The following is a 20870-nucleotide window of genomic DNA, read 5'->3' on the forward strand; positions in this document are numbered from 1 at the left end:
AGAGAAGGTCTCCAGCTCAGCAACCAGACTATTTCTGACCCTTTCTGCATCACAGCGAGCCAAATTCTGAACAAAAAGCATCTCCCCTCTCACTTGCTTTCTTCCTTACACCCCTTCACTTCAATTTCTCTTAACAAACAGGCATGCACAATGGCAGCACAACATGCGAACTTTTAAAAAATAGACCATTACAAGCAAATGAAACAATGAAAACCGTGTACTGTAAGGAAAATATAAACAAAGAACAAAAAGTGAAAAACTTCCAATATGACGCCTTTCCAAAACGTGATCCTTACACCAAACAGAACACATTGAATCGTATTCCAGTATGGAGTTATAGACATAAGGGTGTTCCACACTTCTTACGTGCTGCTAAACACTGATTAAAAAATTAGTTTCATTATAAGATGAGTTACCTTCTCTGCGCAGGAGGAGCACTATCAGATGCTTTGACAGTGAGAGCGTAGGATCGCCCCACTGACAATACAACTCCCGGAGCAATGGTGATAAGGCCTGTTCGGTCATTGATGATGAAGTCTCCCTGATCCCCAGCCAAAATTTCATATACTATCTGTCCATTGGGTCCCTCGTCCGCATCTACAGCAGTGAGCTGCAATTCAAAACCAGAATGTCAGCACGCATGGTTCAGTGTTGTATTTTAATAGCTTTTTGTAAGGCAACTCTATAGGGGTAGAGGAAGTAGAGGGGAAACGTGAACACCTGTAACATATGCAGTAATTTCTAATTACTGTACAACAAGGATACAATTTAAATGAAGGATAATAGGCGTAAAAACAACCTGAAGCAGAGAAAAACTGCTTACCTAAGATTGCAAGCAAATTATTTTAAGATATGAAGTAAGAAAACTAATTAAGACCAAGTTTACTCTCTGTGGATTGGAATTTAAAACACTTCCTATAAAGGGGGGAGGGGGAGAAGAAGATACTTATTGTGTTGTAAATGTAACAAGAGGATCGTATTTAATTACTGAAAGTTCCCATCCCTCTCTACACTCTTCAAAGAGACAGCCTTGCTGCTGCCAGAAATTCTAGTATCCGGGTCTTGCATGACAAGCCCTCGTTGTGTGAAACTGGAGAACAATGTTTGTACTACTCACGTGTGCATGTACCGTAAAGGAAGCCGAGTGGAAGGGAGATGGCAGCTGTTCCCATACGGATACACACGTAGGAAACACAACCACGCACATCACTGACATGCAAGGCTCGTTTCACGTGGCAACGTGACACCACCCACCTGAAAGGCGGCGATCTCAGAGCCCTGTGATAAATGTAACTGAGCACATACTTCCATACTTTGTTGCCTCTACACCGTCTCTCTACTGGGACTGTGATTGCTCTCGCGTGTAGCATTTCTTCTACATAATTGTACAATTTTGATTCTCAGCGTGAGAAAAATCTAAGGTCTAATATTTTAGACCCAAATTACAATGATAAACGTGAGTTTATTACCAGTGAAATGAAGGAGTTCTTATCTTGCCCCTGGGAAGGGCAACAGGTTTATCCCACTTTCCGTAGCGTGCCATGCTAAATCAATGATTTACACACAGGGCCAGAAAATACAGCTCAGTAATCGTATTTGTTTGCTTTTAGCCAAGCGTCAAGTACCAATGACTCTGCCTGCCATGCCACAAAGCAAATAACTAGCCATGTGAGATTTCAAATCAGACCCCCTGCCATAACACGGTCAGAAATATGCCTCCACGCCTCAGTCACACCAGTGTACAGCCCCGTGTCCTAGCTAAGCCCTTTCACCTCTTCTCTTCCTTTACACATATATAGAATACCACCAGTCATTCTACATACGACGTATAATCACACAGCAAACTGCTCACAGTGCCTATCACTTGACCTGTACTACTACGACTAAAATTATCACCACATTTGGAAAACAAAAAGGAGCATAGCATGCTGTTACATTTAGGATTGAGTCACCAGAGTACCACCAAGCTGCACCAGTACGTCTGGACTTTCTAAGGTGAATTTCTTCTTCCCATAGGGGTTAGTTTCCTGATAAACACACAGTTTCTCAGTTGGCTCTTAATTTTGTATGACAATGTATTAGCTCAAACAGCGCATGGGATGACATACAGCGGTACAAGCAGTACTGGAACGCCTAGGAGGCCGCAGCAGGCAGTGGCAGCGCTGCCTGTGCACCCAGCTGCCCATTACCAAAAGTGGTGGAGTGGAAATGACGGGGAACAATGGCACAAGGGGCTCCTGCTGCTCCCGGCTGCAGCTGAGCAGTTCGAGGTGGGAAATGGCAAGGGGCACCAGCAGGTACAACAGCAGAGCCACCCTGGGACGTACAAAGCAGTAAGAAATCCCAGCCTCAGAAATGATTCCCTGCAGGGCTCCTAAAGTGAGAATGAAAAAAATAATAGACACGTAGCTTCTTGAAAGGTCACTGCTGGCCTATCTGCTTTGGCGTTCTTGACACAAACACTCATGCCAGTGGGCAGCATTGCACGTAGGATTGCAAGTCCAGAATTTAAGGGTAACACACGATGACACAAAACCCTAGCGACGACTGTGAAGCCAATGGCAGGATCAACAGACGTTATCTCAGCCGGGGCCAGGCAACACAGCAGGCTGCGTGTCTGCCTGCCAGACACCCTCTTCTCATCCCTGTGACACTCACAAAGTTGACGGCAGTGCAGACAGGTAGAGGAACTCATTCAAGTCTCTGCTACATTAGGATATAAAGTCATCTATTAATCAATATAGCATCACGCTCAACCTTCAGCAGGTCACAGCCTTTCAGAGCACTGCCTACAACTTTCAAACCACCTTTGCCCAAGGATAGCTGAAGAACTGGAAGAGCAGAAACCAACCATGCAACTAGAACAAGAAGGGAGATGAATAATAAAACCCAAAGCTGTAATACTCAAGTTAATCACATGTGCATACAACATTAACACCAAGGGGAGTATGTGAAAAACTCGGGGATCTAGCTGCTTTAAAGGATAATCTCGATTCTTTATGCTCAGCGAAATATGAAATTTCTTCATGTGAAAAGTCAAAAACTTGCTCAAAACCAAGAACTAAGCCCACAATAGCTTAAACAGAACAGATCAGTTGAAATGCTAAAAGATAAGTGATTTAGGTGTATTAACGGAAGGGGGGTTTACCTTCTTTGTTAGAAGTGCAAGCTACTACTGCTGCTGGGAACTGAGCTACTTTGCAGAGGACCAACCATTTTTAAGATGGAATAGGTCGTACACAGTATTCATCAACTGAAAAGCATGTTAGTGAAGTTACTTTTCTCCCAAAGTAATCAGTGTTCTGCTTCTTTCACACACAGCACAGTGATCCACAGCACATTTCCAACACAGAAGTATTTAACTTTATCTCAGCTGATTTTATTTTAATTTCTTTGTCATCGATGCTTCGCTCCAACAATGCAAACTGATCACTGTTGGAGTAGAATGAGCAAGTCTTCTTAATTGATCCTTCTATAGTATTTTGAGACATACTGTAATATATTGAACATGGGACAAACACCTGAAATACCTCAAAAAATCACAAGATCATCTCCTCTTAGAAGTTTAAAAACCAAATTAATATACATGTGTTATTTTTAGAGAACAAACCTCATTCTAGATTTTCTTTCGGAATTTGGAAAAAGTCATCCTATGAAGACTGCACTTCCGGAACGTGCTTTACATTCCATCCATATGATGTCTTGATATACCAACATATTAACTTGCAATGGTCAGAATTAACACACCGAAACTCAGCTTATAAAAGAGACTTTCTGCACCCTTCTAGGGTTTAGAGCTTAAAACCCTCTCAAACCCCGTTTTTGTAATCACTCGTTCTATAGTTTCTATACACAACTGCCTGCGATCATTAACCTCGCAAAGAGTAACTATCAAACTAAGTGACATAGTTAAGGAAAGTGCTGTAATAACCTCCTCTACTAAACTTCAAAAGCAATGCACACAAAAAGATAAATAAAGGCTTTACGCAAAATACAAGGTCCTAAGTATTTAGTGACAGGATTTGGAACAAGGCCAGTTTTTACTGTGACAACATGGAAAAGGAAATTAATTGACTATGCAAGTGCATAGATTAATAAGGTTAATTAAACTTACAAATACTGAATGCTTGAAAAGATAAGTGATTTGAATAACGTTTTGGGGGCAAAATCAGGAATCAAACCCAGAATTAAATAGAATTAAAGTTTAACAGCTGCCATAATACACGATTCTATAAATTCCATCTCCAGCTGTCCCAGACCGATACAGCTTCATAGTTAACAAGATTTGAGAAACACGGACTAAAATATACAGAAAAATGTGCAAAATAAGATTTATTTTACTTTCCTAAGAAACTTATTGCATCCAGCAGTATCAGCTTCATTACATTAACATTTAACGTATTGGAAGTTTTGCAAAATAGGTGCATATTCTACTGTAGCAAGAAGTGGTTTTCTTGGAAGGAAAAGGAGACGGGCCTTACAGCTTACAAAGACACATTCTTGGTCACTACATAAGGTCTGTTCAGACTCACTTTACACTTGGAAGAAACTAGTCTTCGATATTTGACCTGCAACCTTTCCGCAGCAACACTTTTAGGGACCTTGCCCTGAACAGATAAAGCGATTACCAACCTTGCCAGCAGCCTTACATTTTTCAACAAATTAAACGTACAGCAAAGTTGGTCTGACTCGTACCGACCTAAAGCAAATCCTGCAGAAACCGTGCATCGAGCTGGTTCGCCTCCCAAGGGCTGTCCTTGAAATGAGTGTTCCAGTCAAGCGAGTGCAAGGCTCCAGAGCCACATTCGGCACACATTTATATTGTGTAACGGTGTCAAGGAAACAGTACAGTTGCTCTCCAGAGCAGCACACCAGTGAAAAACACCGGGCTGCTGGAACTTAGATGACAACTACACACCCTCCTCACCCTTCTAGGGCTCAGCAGTGCAACTCAGCCATTAGTTGCAATAGAAAAGCAGTAATGAGTTTCTGCGTGTCACGGGCGAACAGGATTGTGATGGAGGTATTCCTGAACTTGAGCTAAAAAAATGTAACACTAACATAGAGTCACTCAAAATAGTTTTTCAACATCTTCCTTCAGACATTTGATTGTCTCTATCCATTATTTTTTTACCTGAGTATATAAGTGCATTTACTGAGAAATGCAAACATAACTTAGTTTTGTTTTCTGCTTCTGCTGATAATGTTTACTTTGTAGTTGGAAATTAATATACTGCTGGACTGAAGGCAAAGACTTGCAAATAACCTTATAAATAAAACCTTAAGTGGAGTTTGGAGACAACTTTTACAAAGATTTCCTCTGAATTGCTCTGTGGCTTCGCAGCAAGATGCATGTTTAAGAGCTGTAAACCACGAGCATACGCCAAGCTGCAAATACCCAAGCATGTCTCTAAAACATAATTTAGTATGTGTCCCTATGCAAGGATGGCTCGTGTCACATGTCTGTATGTGCAGGGAATGAAAAGAAACCGTTTAGAAGAGACAAAGTGGTCCAGCACCGAGAAGCTGCATTTGAGGTAACAGCAAAACAGTCCCAGAGGAGGCATTTATTTAATGGCGCTGAATGAAATTTGTCCCCGTGTACAACTGAAAGTCCTGTTACTGCTCGAGACTAACTCTAGCGTGAGCAAAAGATAAGTGACAGAAACTTTACTGCCTGCAGTTTTACTGTGTTTTACCTTTTAGCTTTCATTTCTGACCTTCAGCACAATGGCCGTTCATGCCACGATGTGTGAAGTTAAGCACTCTGCATAACCAGGACCTGGGGCAGGACCTCCAAATTAATTGGCACTGGTGATCTTAGGCAGAGCTGTTTCCGCTCACGCAAAGTGAACAGGTAATGCACCAATCCACTGCACAGCTTGTTTTCCATTTTCAATCAGGGAGTTATTTAATTGTTCTTGTAAGAGAGCCCTTGAACATGGGTCATACCTCTGCAACAGGAAATGAGGTAGAAATTAAGATACACAGATAAATTAAAATAGCTTATTTTGGTTTCATAAATTTAAAGCAGAGTAAGAACAGCATATAACTCTTAGGGCCAGTTCAGGAGTTTTTCTGTATAGGGAACCTATACAAAATCTCTTCATGGACCAAGGAAGTCTTTGACTTTCAGGAAAATTTACGCAAAGATTTAGGTGGATAATGGTTTTTGCCATCCTCTGTCCCTTCTCAACTCTCTCATTTTCTTGTTCAACATTCTCTGTGCTCTGCACAGTTTATGCTGTATATAGAAAAGAGAGATGTCTAAAGAAACAGAGTGGATTTAAATTACTTATGTGAAATATTGTCGCATTACAGCTGCATAGTCCAACCACCAATGCATAATTAGTTTAAATATCGAATCACAGGAAGAAAGTACTAATAGAAAAGTGGAAAACAGGACAGCAAAATTATAATAATATAAAAAAGATGGAATTAAGTACTTTAATAGGTTTATTATTAATCAGTCTTTCTAGTGATAATTATTATTTACCACACGTTTAACTGTTTTAAATGACAGATTTCTCAATCAGCTATTGTCTCTCTCAGGGAGCGCAATAAAATACCTGTAAAAGCAGAAGGAAAAAATCAGATAAGAAATTCTCAAGCTGAAAAGGACAGAATATACAGACATTTAAACTTAACTGAGAAAATACTCTCCTCAACCAAGGCCTCAAACAATCTCACAAGTACCCAGAGCAGACAAGTGAAATAAAAACTTCCCAAACCAATTCTGTTTTCAAAACCCCAGTGGTACTGCCATAGCCCCTGCCCAAGAAGTCAGGGAGCAGAGATCTCATGCTCCGCTCTGTCTCCTCAGAAGGTGGAGGGAGGTCGTTCCTATAAAGGGGACAAGCTCCTCTATCGTGATACCCACCAGCTTTCTGGAAAATACACAAGCAGCCACGCAGAGCTGCAGCTAACACCTACAACTGGCAGGCAAAAGGTAGATTACCCACCACCATCAGGCTCCCAGATGAAACCAGTGCAACTTGGTAGCACACAGATTTGTTTCCACTGTTTTGCTCACTTCTCCTAAAGGCAACAGGGAAAGCAGGGAAATGCCTTGCTCTAACCACCCAGGGGGGAAAAAAATTGGAAAAAAAAAAGAAAAATTGAGTTTCATTTGGAATGAATTTTTTTTTTCCTGCTATTTCTGGTTATTTTCAAGCAGACCCTAAGGATTTTTTAATTTACTTTTTTTAAAGAGTGTACCAGAGAGCAAACACAATCTAAACTATTAACTGTTTGGGGCTTTTGTTTCAGGAGTAAAATAAAAACAATTCCCCACAAAACGGGACAACAAGCAAGTACAAACTGGGGTTATTTGTACATTTTCACGCAACTGCACTCCGCAAAAAAAAAGAAAAAAAAATCCAACCCCTTTATTATTTATTATCCCTCAGGATAATAAAAGCAAAGTGGCAACTACATGACTACACTTACACAGTTGTACTAGAAATTCGCATTTTTGTAGGAAGATGACATGCTTCATAAAAGAAATACTTTCTTGATCATCTCTGAAAATAAGTCTGAGTAGAGAGTTAAGTGCAAGCCAGTGCGTGTGTGTAAATGATTATGAGATTGTACAGATTCACTGAGGTCAGCGTTCTTTTTCTAACCTACTTTCTCTACTCAGAAAAAGTGGTTTTTACAGACTAATCATATCTGACCTGGGTCATTTGCCTCTGGGAACTATCACAGCTGATCATCATCTCACAGCAGAGAATCTCAAATGATTCTTAAACCAATGATGAGATGTGGTTACAGGATGAGTTTGTTCCACATACAGAGAACAAGCTAAGTGTATCATCAAAATCACTGTATTACCAGTTTAAAAAAAAAAGTCTGTTTTCCATTTGAGAAGGTATTTATAAAGCAGAAGCAAACAGTGATCAGGCAGTACATATCCACCTTCCCAGCCTAAGGAAACCCACAGGTATTTGTGGCACCACAGACTCAGTGGCAACTTGTAACTCCCCAAGACAAATCCCATTTCTCACACTCCTATAACACTGAATGAAAGACTCGGTGCCTGCAGCCCGAGCAAAATAACAAGGTGAGCAACTTCCCAAATACCCCAGCAGCCTGAAATCATTATTACTGGCATTATCACAGTGTGCAAAAATCTTAAGATGACTTTTAGCTTTTTTGTATGTCAGTTAGTTTATAAACTCAGATCATCTGGCAATGTAATATTAGCTGAAAAACCACCTCTCTCCCAAAACAGCCAGAATTTTCTACCCTCCATCTCTGACCACATTATAAACTCACACAGCATGAAAGTAACCATGTGTTGGCCTTGCGGACAGAACTGTGGAGGAGGGAAAAAACTCACCCTCAGAACTCTTATGTTTTCCAAAATTATTTTAATTTTTAGCAAAGGCAAGTTCAAGGCCTGACTTCCCCACTACTCATTTCCAGCCTCACAATATCATTCTAGAAGGGACCTGTTCCAGATCGACTTCAGGCATTGGCTACGTTCAAATGCTCTGCACAGTATTTACATCTAAACTTTTCTTTTTACCATTTCTGCCCTTACGCTTTTTCATCCTTGCAAAGTTTCTAATGTGCATAATTTCACGGATCCGATCAATGCTCTTTATACAAGCAGTCACACAGCGTCAGTGTGGGAAGGCGAAAGGTAGCTGCTGCGATAGGCAGCGGAGGAGCAGGAATATGATAGTCTCTCAGACCAAACCTGCTCACAAAGAAGTCATCTGTGTCTCCGCTAAGCTAATTCTGGTGGCACAGGCCTTGCAGAGCCACCCTCTTGCTTTTTCCCAGAAGGAACAATTTACTAAGGAATCTGTACTCCTTCTCTTTGCATGCGTTCAGGGTCTGAAAATATTTGCAGCTGAAACACCAGAAAGTATAACCCCTCATAACAGCACATTCCCTTCGAACACAGGAGCACTTTAGCACTGCAGCTATTTCAGAAAAGCACAGTAGCTGCTCTACTTCATCCTAAGTATCATAAACACAACTCGGGCAGCTCAGAGCATCCTTAAGGCCAACTTCAGGTACTGAAAACACTCTTTTCACACATGCTGCAATCTCATTTAGAAACATCTTCTGCCTCATGTTTCCTAGCATATGCACCTTTAAGAGGAAAAACATTTAGATACTCAGATACTTTAAATCCATAGCACACTACTGTGCCTGATGCCAGGCACAACAAAGGCCATGTGATAACTCTCATAGTTTATTTTTGGACTAGAGTGCTTATGCTTTAGGAAGAAAACTTGATTTAAAAATTTTTTCATCACTGTATGTAACTCTGTACGTATCTCTGTACCTTAAATAGCAAGTGAATGTATCGTACTCGCAAAATCCACGTGTTTATACAGGGAGTTAGGAGTTTATGAGATGCTGCAAATACAGCTCCTGATGTCAAACCCTACACACAGCTCCTGAGCTCTATCTGCCTTTTGCTCATTCAGGACAACAGTGTTTGGTCTCTTTTTTTTTTTTTTGCCCACATAGCCTTGTGCATAGCTTGAAGGAACTTAATTATGTTTAAAACTTTTATCTCTCCCTCAAATCTTGCTGAAAATGTCCCCATGGCTCTCACTGATGCTTTTTAAGCACTTGTAGCATAGGCTGATGAAAAGACAAGAATAACATTAACAAAGATCCAAAGATAGCAAATGCAGCAAGTCAACACAGCTCAAGTAGGGCATATACCAGAACAGACAATAAACCCTCTCCTAATAGTATTAAATTGCTGCTAAATTCAAATGCTTAATTTCTGATTATATTTCAGAAAATAGTATTTTATTACTTAAGTCAGCTGATGATCTTTTTTCCCCCAATAATCCCACTGCCTTCTACGACCCTTGAATGCTGACCTCCACTAACAGCATCTTGTCTTCTCATCCATCTAGACTGGAAGCACTCAGGAGCATGGCTGAGATCTTAGAAGAATTACCACCCAAAAAAGCCTTTTTCCATTAACTTCAGTGCAACCAGGATTCACCTCCAGTCTGCACTGAAACATAAATCAGTGCTTGCAAACTTTAATTAAAACTGCTTCTCTCTCTGGGACTGCGTTCAACACATTTTTCACTGCTCATTTGCTCTACAAACAAAAGACTTGGGCTTCTGTAAAAACTAAAAGGTTTTATGAGATGGTAAAACACTTCTGGTCATGTTCTACTGAACTGTTGAACTGTTCTCCCAAAATGTTTTATTTCAATATCCTGCTAATACAGGAGAGTATTTTTTCTTTGGAGATTTTTTCAGATGAAAAGGTTTTGTAAAACTTCAGAAGAAACAGCTGAACTGCAGCTATACATCTAAGACAGGCCTATCGTTTAGTAGCAGCAACTTTTTAATAGCTGTGTAATTAACGAAGTGGATGGAGATACACAAGCTTCACTTCTAGCTGTTTTCAGTGTGTATCCAATTTGCGTTAACAAGACCATCTACTGCTAACAAAAAGTGATTTAACAAAGCTAATAAAAAGACTTGAAATTACCTTTATAACGCCTTCCCCAGGCCTCATATCTGTATAAATCTTGACATTGTATGATATATTGGAGAAGGTTGGGGAATTATCATTTGCGTCAATCACCAGGATATTGACTGTCACTGGGACACTCTCCTGTACACCATCAGAAGCTGTCATCTTCAGGGTTAAAAACAACAAAAAAAACAACCAAAAAAAGCAGAACAGGAACATATTTTAATGGTGTGTTCTTAATACAATTCCAACTATGAGAAAATACAGTATGACAACTAAAAAAATCAGCATTTCATTTTTCATTTTTGTCTGCATTTACAATTACAGGAGGCTTTAGCTGAGCTTGAGCCTGCAGTGTGCGAGGCTCAGGGCAAAAGCAAAATGAAACAATGCCTTTAAAACATACTGTGTCAGGTGAGCGGGAGAAATGAGAGGGAATAACTGTTCCCAGGGTTGGGGCTGGGATCTGAGCTGCAGTCCACAGGCTGGAAGGGCAGAGCCTGTCCCCAGCTACGCTGAACACCCTCAAGGAGCAGGGCCTGCAGAGGAACAGGCTTTCCCTAGGGCACATTTGCAAATTGCTTTAGGGCTGTTAAGATGTTTACTCACAGACTGGGAAATGCCTGAGGGAGTATTAAGTCCATTAAAGCTTTTTTTTTTTTCTTTTTTTAAATACTGCTGGCTGTGGTTGGTTAGCCTACTTTTTATTTTGTACTAAAATAAAGCATAAAGGCCATTACAGGCGTCATGTTCCCAGCTCAAGGGCTGAGAAAAGAAGAGGCAAAGGTGGCCTCAAAGGCCGTGCCGGCTACAAAAGAGTAGGACTGTGTCACGGGAGGGTGGTGAGGAGCAGGACACAAGCCTGGGACCACGGAGATGGTGCTGGTAGGGGAATCTAAAGCGTTGCTATCAAACCAAACACATGCATTTTGGAAGAGCACGCTACCCCAATTATCAACTCTCCCCACCCCCCTGGTATTGCTGCTGCTCATCCTTCACTGTTTTTCTTCTTCTGTGCCATTTTAATGATCCACAACGATGTTACAACTAACAATTTTTCAACACTTGCTCCAAACAATGCCCGACGTGCCTTCGTGTGCATTTAGCTTACCGAGAAGGTGTAAAGCTGCTGGACTTCTCTGTCAACAGGCTGCAGCAGGGTGAGGTAGCGGGTGATGCCACTCTGAGTCACAGTGAAAAACGTATTATAATCGTTCAGAAAGAGGTGAAGCTGGGGATCCTTGGTCTTTAAACAATATGGGAAAAAAGAGCATTAGATTATAAATTCATATATACCAATAAGTTTCCAATTACTTATTGAAACCTAAATAAGCAGAAAGTACAAACACTGTGACTAACTGAATCTACAAAATTGTAAAAAAAAAAAAGTAAAAAGTAACACTGCTGATCTAAAAATCTAATCTTGATGAAAAATGTATTAAAAATACACTTTAACCTATAGAGTAAGTAAACCCAATGGTAAACAAATACCTGTATCTGCTAGTTTTAAATGGTGCTTTTTTTCATTAAAACAATAATTTTTAAGCCAAATATAACTTACCAATATAAGAAACCAGATTCAAGCATTTGTCTTCAACCATATTAAAAGCAAAACAAAACTCATCTTGATTAATGGAGCAATAAAACAGTTGGGTTGATGCAACGAAAAAAGATAATCATATGTGTTGAAGTATATTACTAAATAGATGCTGTTCGGAAATTCTCATTATGTCTCGAAAAGAATCAAAATATATTGATGCAGAATTATCAATCTCTCACAGCTGATCAGGTGAAAACCATTGTAAAGCAACTGCGGTGTAATTTTCAATAAGAAGTAACATTTTAAGGGAAAGAGGGGAAAAAAAATAAAAGGCAAGTCAAGGCATTGTAAATTTGTTACTCACTACTTCCCTAGGTAGCCTGCTGGGAACACAAATTCCAGGCTTGCATGGCTCCACGTACAACTGGGCGAGCACCAAGAGTGGTGCCGCAGCTCTAACGCTGCCTGCAAAACCATGCGACAACATAACGACAGGGCAATGCCTCCTGAGGTACCCTGAGCAACCACTCAGGAAGGAATGCGTCCTTCCATTTCCACCCTCCCTCCTAGCATGGTTGGCAGATTGTAAGAGCGTGGGGAAGAAGAGTGAAATGCTCCCTGGGGAAAAAGACTGAAATTAATTTGGGGGCAAACGGAATCTCAGCTAACAGAAGGGGGGAGGAACGTTTCTGCCACGGACAGAATCAGAAGTTATTACCGTGTGCATAGGGAATAGAGCAGATTAATTAAAGTCCAGAACCTCAAGTAAGTTCCTTCCAGGGTGAACTTGCCAGATGGATACAAAGGTGCAAAAGGGACTTCCTACCCTTAGTCCTCACCCTGCAGCCTGCTGGATGCCAGCACAGAGCAGGCGAAACCAGCGTTCAAGCTCTGCATGCCCTGCTGGTTCTTCTGAAAAGCCCCACAAATTAAGGTGCTTTTCTGAGATGTCTGTGTTGTTGAAATGACAGAAACGTGAATCGTGACCAGGATGATACATCTCAACACCTTCCCCCATCTCTTGAAAGATGTTATTGAGTTATTAAACTGATTAGACTGCAAGGGTCACACTCTATGTTACAGTTAAATTTTAAAATTAACTACATTACCTTTTATTGCCTACAGTATTCCAACAAACATTTCTGTGTCCTTGTATGTAATCTGGTTAATCTAACCTGACTTAATGTGCTACCCTCGGTTATTAGTTATTTAGTTTATTTCTGTTATATGAGGCAAGGTTACAAAAGAGGAATGCAAATGCGATCAGGCAAAATGCAAAACACACGAGTCCTATAAAAACTGGTTTGAACTCCCCCAAATAAAGTGGAGATGAGGAATTGGAGGACTAGTACCATGAGTAAAACGTAACAGAAAATCCAGTGGCTGCACAAAGCATAACTTGGAAAGCATTTTTACCAGCTACTTTCCAACATAATTCTACAGAACCCGCCCCATACAGAGTAGGACACACAAGGCCATCAGAAATAGCTGCATGCAACAAATCATACAAAAAGTAGTGTTACGTTCTTCTTCTTTGAACATTTTCTCAACCCGAATCCCAAACGCTTCTGGAAGGGGAACTCCCACCCTGTCATTATTTGTCATCCCTACATAATTAAAGGAAGGAACGAGACCACTGGGAGGTTCACCAGTCCCTACAGTATAGCAGGCATGAACACTTGAGCTAACTTTAACATGCACTAAGTGTCATAATGAACAACTACGAGGACAGATTAGTACAACAGGAGGAGAAAGAGAAACTTGCTTTAGCAATCCAAAATACTCTAAAGCACACGTTTAGGAAGGCTACGATTATACTATTTAAATGAGAAACCATTTCAGTTGCTGAAAGCTACGTGAAAGAAATATCAAAGTGTTCCAAATGAGTGGATTCCTATTGCCTAAAGCTTTGCTGCAACTATGCCAGCTTTCAGTAAAATTAAAATTCATTTTACAGCTAGCAATGCAAACGGCAGTGTCTTTTTTTCCATGAAAAATTACAGAAGGTAATTGCCAATAATTGTTCACTTTGTAGACACTACAAAGTCAGTCAAAAATTTAATTTACAAAAACCCTGCTTAGTTGTTACAGTTCTTGCTTGTCATGCCGGTTTGAACACGAATAAACAGCATTTTTCTCCTAATTTGTTCTTGAGAAAAACCAATGATGGAGATCCCATACACTCCCGAAGTAATCTATCCTATTCCTTAGCTATTCTTGTATTACAAATTTTATCCTAATGTGCAAGTTAAATTGCCTTTATTGCAACCAATGCCCACTTCTACCGCCTTCCATGCACATCAGACCTATGAAGCAATTTATTTCCTTAATCTTGGCATTGTTATGCTTTTACATTTCTACCCCACTGTATGCTGAAAGAAAGCCTGCTCGACTTAACTGTGAACATTTTATGTGGCCGATACTGGGAGAGAATCCAACTGTGGGAAACAATCTATGCTGACGATACTACTTCCAATACTTCAATTTTTTTAAACTACTATTTTATTTTGGGGCCTGGACTTAAGCATTGTGATTTCTGACTACATTACTGGGTCACGTAGCCTGTCTCCGATAAACTGTTTAGCATCTAATTTTAAGTAGAAAACTATCAGAATTCACACAAAAGAGTATACATGCAACCTGCAAGGACCATTTCAAGCACATAGTTCAAACCTGGCTTACATACTTCAAACTGACTAATAGGTACTTTTTAGATTAAAACCAACCTTTTTGTAATACTTAAGATTTCTACGAAGACATAATTATTTAATGAACATAAAGCCATCACAACATAGCCACTGTACAGCTTTATGCCCAAAACGCATTTGGTCCAATGTGTTTAAAGGGCTCTTTGCAGGCTTCACAAAACAAGAAATAGTCCCAGTCTCACGGAAGCACCGAGACAGGGCAGAGAAGAATGAAGGAGTACAGGGAGAAATAAATCAATCAATCACACAATTCAAACAAAAAGTTATTTTGCAAACATGCTACCCAATACCTACGGGAATGGCACCTGGTGCAAGCTACGAAGAAAAACCACAGGATACAAAATGAATACAGGTCAAGAAACACAAACCTGATACTGATGGACATCATAAAAGCAGTACATTTGGGGAAAAAATGGTTACAGACAAAAATACAACAAAATGAGACGCAGGAAGCGCTCTAATGCACTCCTAATAAACAAGGCCTGGGTTTGAATTTGTTCTGCTTGAAAACCTCAGGAGAAGTTCCCGGAAGTTTGAAGGCCTGGGCAGATGTTCATGTTGCATTTCTGCGGCTCCTGTCCTCCCACAAGGGCTTACAGCTCTTCCGCAAGCAAAGAGTTTTCTACAGTTTACTAAGATTACACCAAAATTACATGATATTGTCAAGAATGAGCAGACAATGATACATATTGTGTACGTATTTCAACATCCCCCAAGACTTTTTCAAGGGAATATATTTGGCTGTTAAATTCTCCAGGGCAGCCAGAACAAGCTCCAAGAGCATCAGAACTGCTTGGGCTTCCTGATTGCCACCAGAGGCTTGTCTCCAAAAAGCTGTAGCAGTAACAAAGATAATTTAATGACACGTCTTGGTTTTCCAATGTTCTTCATGTGGAGGATGATCAGTGCCGAAACACCCACAGAAGAGAGTTGTTTTGTTGAAGACATGTTTTCACAGCGTTTGTCCTCCTCATTTCTGGGTGAAAGTAGAAAAACTTTTCCACTCGTGACTTTCACAGTCGTGCAGAAGCGAAGCAAGGGAGATTCTCAGACCCACTGTCAACGGGTTTGCAATCAGACTGTGTTGGCACCAACCTCGTTGCTTTTCTCTGACTTGTGAGATGAGTTCTGCAGGGCCTGATGAGCTGGCCCTCCAGGTTCACAACAGCTTGGATGGGATAGGCAAGGTAGACAACACAGCATTTGGAGTGAATTCCCTGCATCTTTAGCATTACAATTAGATATCAGAAAAACAACCTGAAGCACAGCCTCCTAAGAAGTCTTCATGATGGCTTTAGATCAGCAGAACCCAAGAAGGAGAACAAATCAAGTCTAAATTCTGAGCAACAGAAAAACTCCGGAATGTTAACCAGTTTGAGACAACTTTGCCCAGGACACCCTATGAATAATTTGTTCTCCTTAAACATTTTTTTCTTTAAAGTGAGTTTGTTTAAATAATATTTAATTGTACAATTTAAAATAATAACAAAAAAGCTCTTCACCATTTATGTCATCTCCACTTTGGAGGAAAAGATGTCAAAAGACTAATGAGAGAACCAGGCTGGGTGCTGAGCAGTGCTTTAATTCTGAATTTTTTCATCACCACCAAAACCTCTCCCGCTCCTGCAGAAAGCAAGGGCTGAGGCACAAGCGTGACTACGAAGTGAGGCACTAAAAAGCACTGCAACACTTCTTAGACTTTTTCAAGTTGAAGTGCGCAAAGGGCCACGCCCCTCCCTGAGTGAAAAGTCAACAGAAAAGTTTTGAAAAAAAGTCATCTTCTGTTCCTTATACAAGTGAGCCACTCCTGGAAGCGGGCAAGAAACAAACGTCAGCGTCTTCAGCACTTCCACTAATGAGTAATAGCATTTGTTTAAAACAGGGCAGATATATAGAAGACAAATTCCTTGAGGACTCCAAGGAACTCAAAGAGAGAAAGAATAGCTTCAGAAGGCAGAAAACACTAGATATTCATCCTAAACAAATAAAGGAAGAAGTACAATGCTACGGTAGTGATTCCATGTTAAGATTTTTATTTTTCCTTCTTAAGTGGAAAGAATCAGAAAGAAAAAAAGCCTATCTTTATAAATCCTAAAGAAAGAGAAGCAGCCTTTTTGCTTTGCCTTTCCCTATTGTTTGCTTTAATAATGATCTTAATGGGCTGTTACATTTGGGACGAATATTTCCTGAATTATTATTTTGTACTGTAACTATTAGAGTGTCACAGAAGTGCTATACAGGGATGGCAGTATTAGGAGAACTCTCCTCTCGAGAGAATACCGGCTGCAAAACAAGTTCAAAGAATACCAGTGAAAGATATAAGCAATCAGGCAAATATTAGAGAGAAACGCTTCAGTATTTAAAATGCTTCACTACTCCTGGATAAAAAAATCCATTTTTTTTTTTCCTTATCTGGATATATTACGGAAAATCCTTAACTTGCTTTTGTAGTTACATTCAAAAGTTATTTCATCCATTATTTTCTCTCTCTTCTTGGGTTGCTACTGAGACGCTTTTATGTAAAATAATCATTCTTTAAAATTTCCCTCAAGTTCTCTGGAAACACGGATGTTGAGCAACCATCTACTTAGTTTGACTTCAACTTCATGGACAACAGAAGCATAAAACAAGAAACTGGTCTGGTAGAAAAGGATCTGGAGAGGAACCTTCGGTAATAACTGACCCATGTCATATTCCGCCGCCCAGGGATGCTGCGCTGGGCTGTAGGCATCCGCAGAAGCATCACTGTTACTGTGCAGGTCCTTTTCTGAATGTGTGCTGGCACACGTTGAATGCTTTTGAACACGTACTGGCACACCTTATAAACACGAAGTCAATTTTGTGTTCTAACGAGGAATGCACAATTACCTTACACCCCGAGTCTATTCATCAAGACACTGCATGTGGTATCGGTAAACACCTTGGTAGTTGAGTAGTATGTAATGGATATGAATGCTGATTAGTTTTTTTTTTTTTAATGAGAGATTCCACAAGATTGGGCATACAAGGCAGTAAGGCGCTTACTGTGTAGCTATTTCACCGAGCCTAACCACCAGAGTAGAAGAAATTAGTACTCTCCCATGGAAGCAAAAGAGTAAGGAAGCAAGCGGCTCGGGAAGCCTTATGTAAACAGCAATCAGATCATACTGTTTAAATTCCTCATCTCAGCTTTGGTTTACTCAGGTCTTAAGGTACTCGTGTGGCTTAATTTAATTTATGCCATTTAAACAGACCACTTAATTATATCAGCACTTGGCAGTGCTGCTGTAGTTAAAGGTCTGTTTGGAATGTCACATGTATAAATTAATTTTTGGAAGGTATATAGCAGGACCCTATTACAATTCCCACACGGTTTAAATTTATAATGTGTTTTGGTTTTTTAAGATACACAGTTAAGATGACCACATTCTTCATGCATTTATCTGAGGACAGGGAGTTATTTTAACATGAAATATAATCTCAACTGATTTGTCAATTAGAAGGCTGAATACATTATGTCTAGCCAGCGTCAGTATTGGAAACTAACATGCACAAGCATGTCGAGGATCTATGTCAACTTCTCAGCAGCAATCTCTCCTTACTAAATACATTAATTTACTAAGATACAATGAAGCCACCAGAACATTAAGACCTGCAGAAGTGAAGAAGCATTACCTGTGCTTACTAACGCGCCCTGAGCTACCATCCAGTCCCAGCGAGAAGGTACCCGTCATTTCAGTTGGTTTGGCCGTTTTATGCAATTGCTGCACTCCCAACCTTACTCTGCCGGAAGTCTCATGCTCACAACAGGTTATAAGCACTACAAGAATCACCGACACGTGTATTAACACACAGGCAGTAGGACCTGATTCTCCACTCCCTCGCATCCGTATTACACCTGCATCATTTCATAGACGTGGAAAGAGCTATGCTGGCATGAGCAAAGGAATAGGAAATTGCACAGAGCACTTCCACCCAAGACAGGGCTGATCATCGTCTCCGTGACTGCAGGCAGGTCTTTGTATATCCTGAGATAAGCCTACAGCATTCTGGAAAGAGACAGGACGTGTCACCTCTGGTCGATCTGATGGATCAGGTCTGGCTGGCCTTAAGCATCAACAAAACGCTTAAGAGAGAAGACTGATACAGCCACGGAATCTGGCACCAGGTTCCCCAAGAGGTTCAGTTTGCTGAGGCAGAGCAACCCTTCCCTCCCCCTGTATCTCCCAGGCTGGTTAATGAGCACTCACGGCCGTGCCGCTGGCCCTTGTGCCCCCCACCCATATCTAAAGGAAGTGGCCTTGCAGGTGCAGAGCCATCCTAGCAGCAAGGAGGAGGACAGAACATGAGGGCCACTGGCCAGGTTCCGCCACAGCCCTTCTCCCCCGGCACACGGCATTACTTCCCACCAGAGCCGGAGATTTTCCTTATTTTGGCCTCAACTAGGGGGGTGGGGTGTCAAAATTAAGTCTTTCTGCCACATCAGTCTAGAGAACCTCGGCAGTTATTCATCATGCAACACTGAAGTACTAAACTTTTTCAACAATAAACAAAAATCATCTGCTGGGAAACACTGGTTGTAGCTCACCTTGTGTCATGTGACTGAACTGGATTTCCACCAACTTAACCAAACTACTCTTACTCATTATGCAATGAAAATAACAAAAACGTGATGTAAAAGAACCAACTGTTAAGTTCACTAGGAAATCTTTTTGGGCCCTTAAGTGATCATTTCCTATGGATATGAAATTTCAGGCCTATTTGTACGGAGACATAGAAACACGTAACGACTTCTCATCAGCTGCCTAATGCAGCCTGTGTTCAAGAATGACAAACTCGTTTTTCATTGTCTTTCGATGCAGATTATTTAAGTTATATTAGTGCTCCCAAGTGAAATATCTGCTTGCAGATTGGACAGATTTTTTTATTATTAGCGACGCAATTAAAACTACAAATATCTGGGCCACATCCATGTTGAAATTTCTAGTGCGTGCACTAGAAAGTATATTAATGAACCGCCATATTCAATACCCAAATATTGACATAACCTCATAGGAACATGCGGATGTACTACAGAGGAGGCACAACAATAAAATGTGGAGCCCTAGGGTCAAACCGCTTGTGAAGAATTCCAGAACACCCTCCAGAACTTGAGGTATTGAACTTGTACTCACAAAATCAGTAACAGAAAGCAGTTTCGGTGGGGAACATAAATACCAGGATTATGTTACAAACCTCACGTAGTAGTCTATTAAAGGAACAAATTACTTCTCCATGCAGAAGTTTTTGAAATTAAATATTCGCAGTTTGGGAGTATACAAATACCATGTGCTATACTAACTACCTGGTAGCTACGTGATCCATTCAAAGAGTCAGCCCAAATTCAGGATTTAACAGTTCAAATCATCATAATTTTCAGTCTTGTGTATGTTGTAATATGTAGTTACATCAAAGAACCTTATACTATCAAATCTGCCTTTGACATCTTACAATTAGAGTTGTGCAACTGCCAGGGAAAGGTTAATCAGAACGCTGTTAACTGCAACCTGAAAAACCTCAGGAGGTTAATCAAGTCCAAAGACTTTCTGTCATTCCTTTAGTGTAACAATATCATCTACTAGGAAATAGGAGAGAGTCCCAAAAAACCACCAGCATGGAAAACTGCCACAAAAACATAAGTGTCTAAACTAGCACACTGAACTGTCTTTAATTAAAACAGTTGTTCTGAATTACTTCGAGCACAACTGACTCAGCCCCTCCCTCACCAGCCGTGCTGCGTGACTTCTTCTACCGCTCTGGGCTCCGTAGGCACAGGATTTTCCCAGGCCATTGCGGCTGTAAAGCCCTGAAGGCAAGTATCTTGGAACACCGGTGGACTTGCAGATAGATAAACACCAGCAGCACAGCACCCTGTGGATTAACAGTGAGATTTTTGTACTATTTTCAGCTGTTCGCCGCCCAAACCGGCAGTGAAGCAATCCAGGCAGAAATGGTTCGCAACAAGCTCTCCAGCTTGCCAAAAACCCTGCTCTAAGTTTCAGACCATACCTATTGAACATGCAAGTCTACCAGTCTCAGAGACAGACTTGCTCAGTTTCACTCTTCCGCTCTTCAGGTGATTAATAGCTTCTCTTTCCTCTATTGTACAGTTACTATACAGTCATGTGTGTTATAA

The 20870-nt window shown here is 40.6% G+C and overlaps 1 protein-coding gene across 1 annotated transcript in view; it reads right to left on the reverse strand.

Moving 5' to 3' along the window:
* Nucleotides 1–20870, reverse strand: part of PCDH15 (protocadherin related 15) — a 379975-nt gene that overhangs the window by 177757 nt on the left and 181348 nt on the right. The window contains exons 12-14 of the mRNA XM_059821547.1: nt 11580–11714; nt 10484–10633; nt 417–610 (exon numbers count right to left, since the gene is read on the reverse strand). Of these exons, the coding sequence (XP_059677530.1) occupies nt 417–610; nt 10484–10633; nt 11580–11714 (479 nt within the window). The remainder of the gene's footprint in view (nt 1–416; nt 611–10483; nt 10634–11579; nt 11715–20870) is intronic.

The sequence above is a fragment of the Gavia stellata genome, chromosome 9 (assembly GCF_030936135.1).
Source record: "Gavia stellata isolate bGavSte3 chromosome 9, bGavSte3.hap2, whole genome shotgun sequence".
Taxonomy (NCBI): Eukaryota; Metazoa; Chordata; class Aves; order Gaviiformes; family Gaviidae; genus Gavia; species Gavia stellata.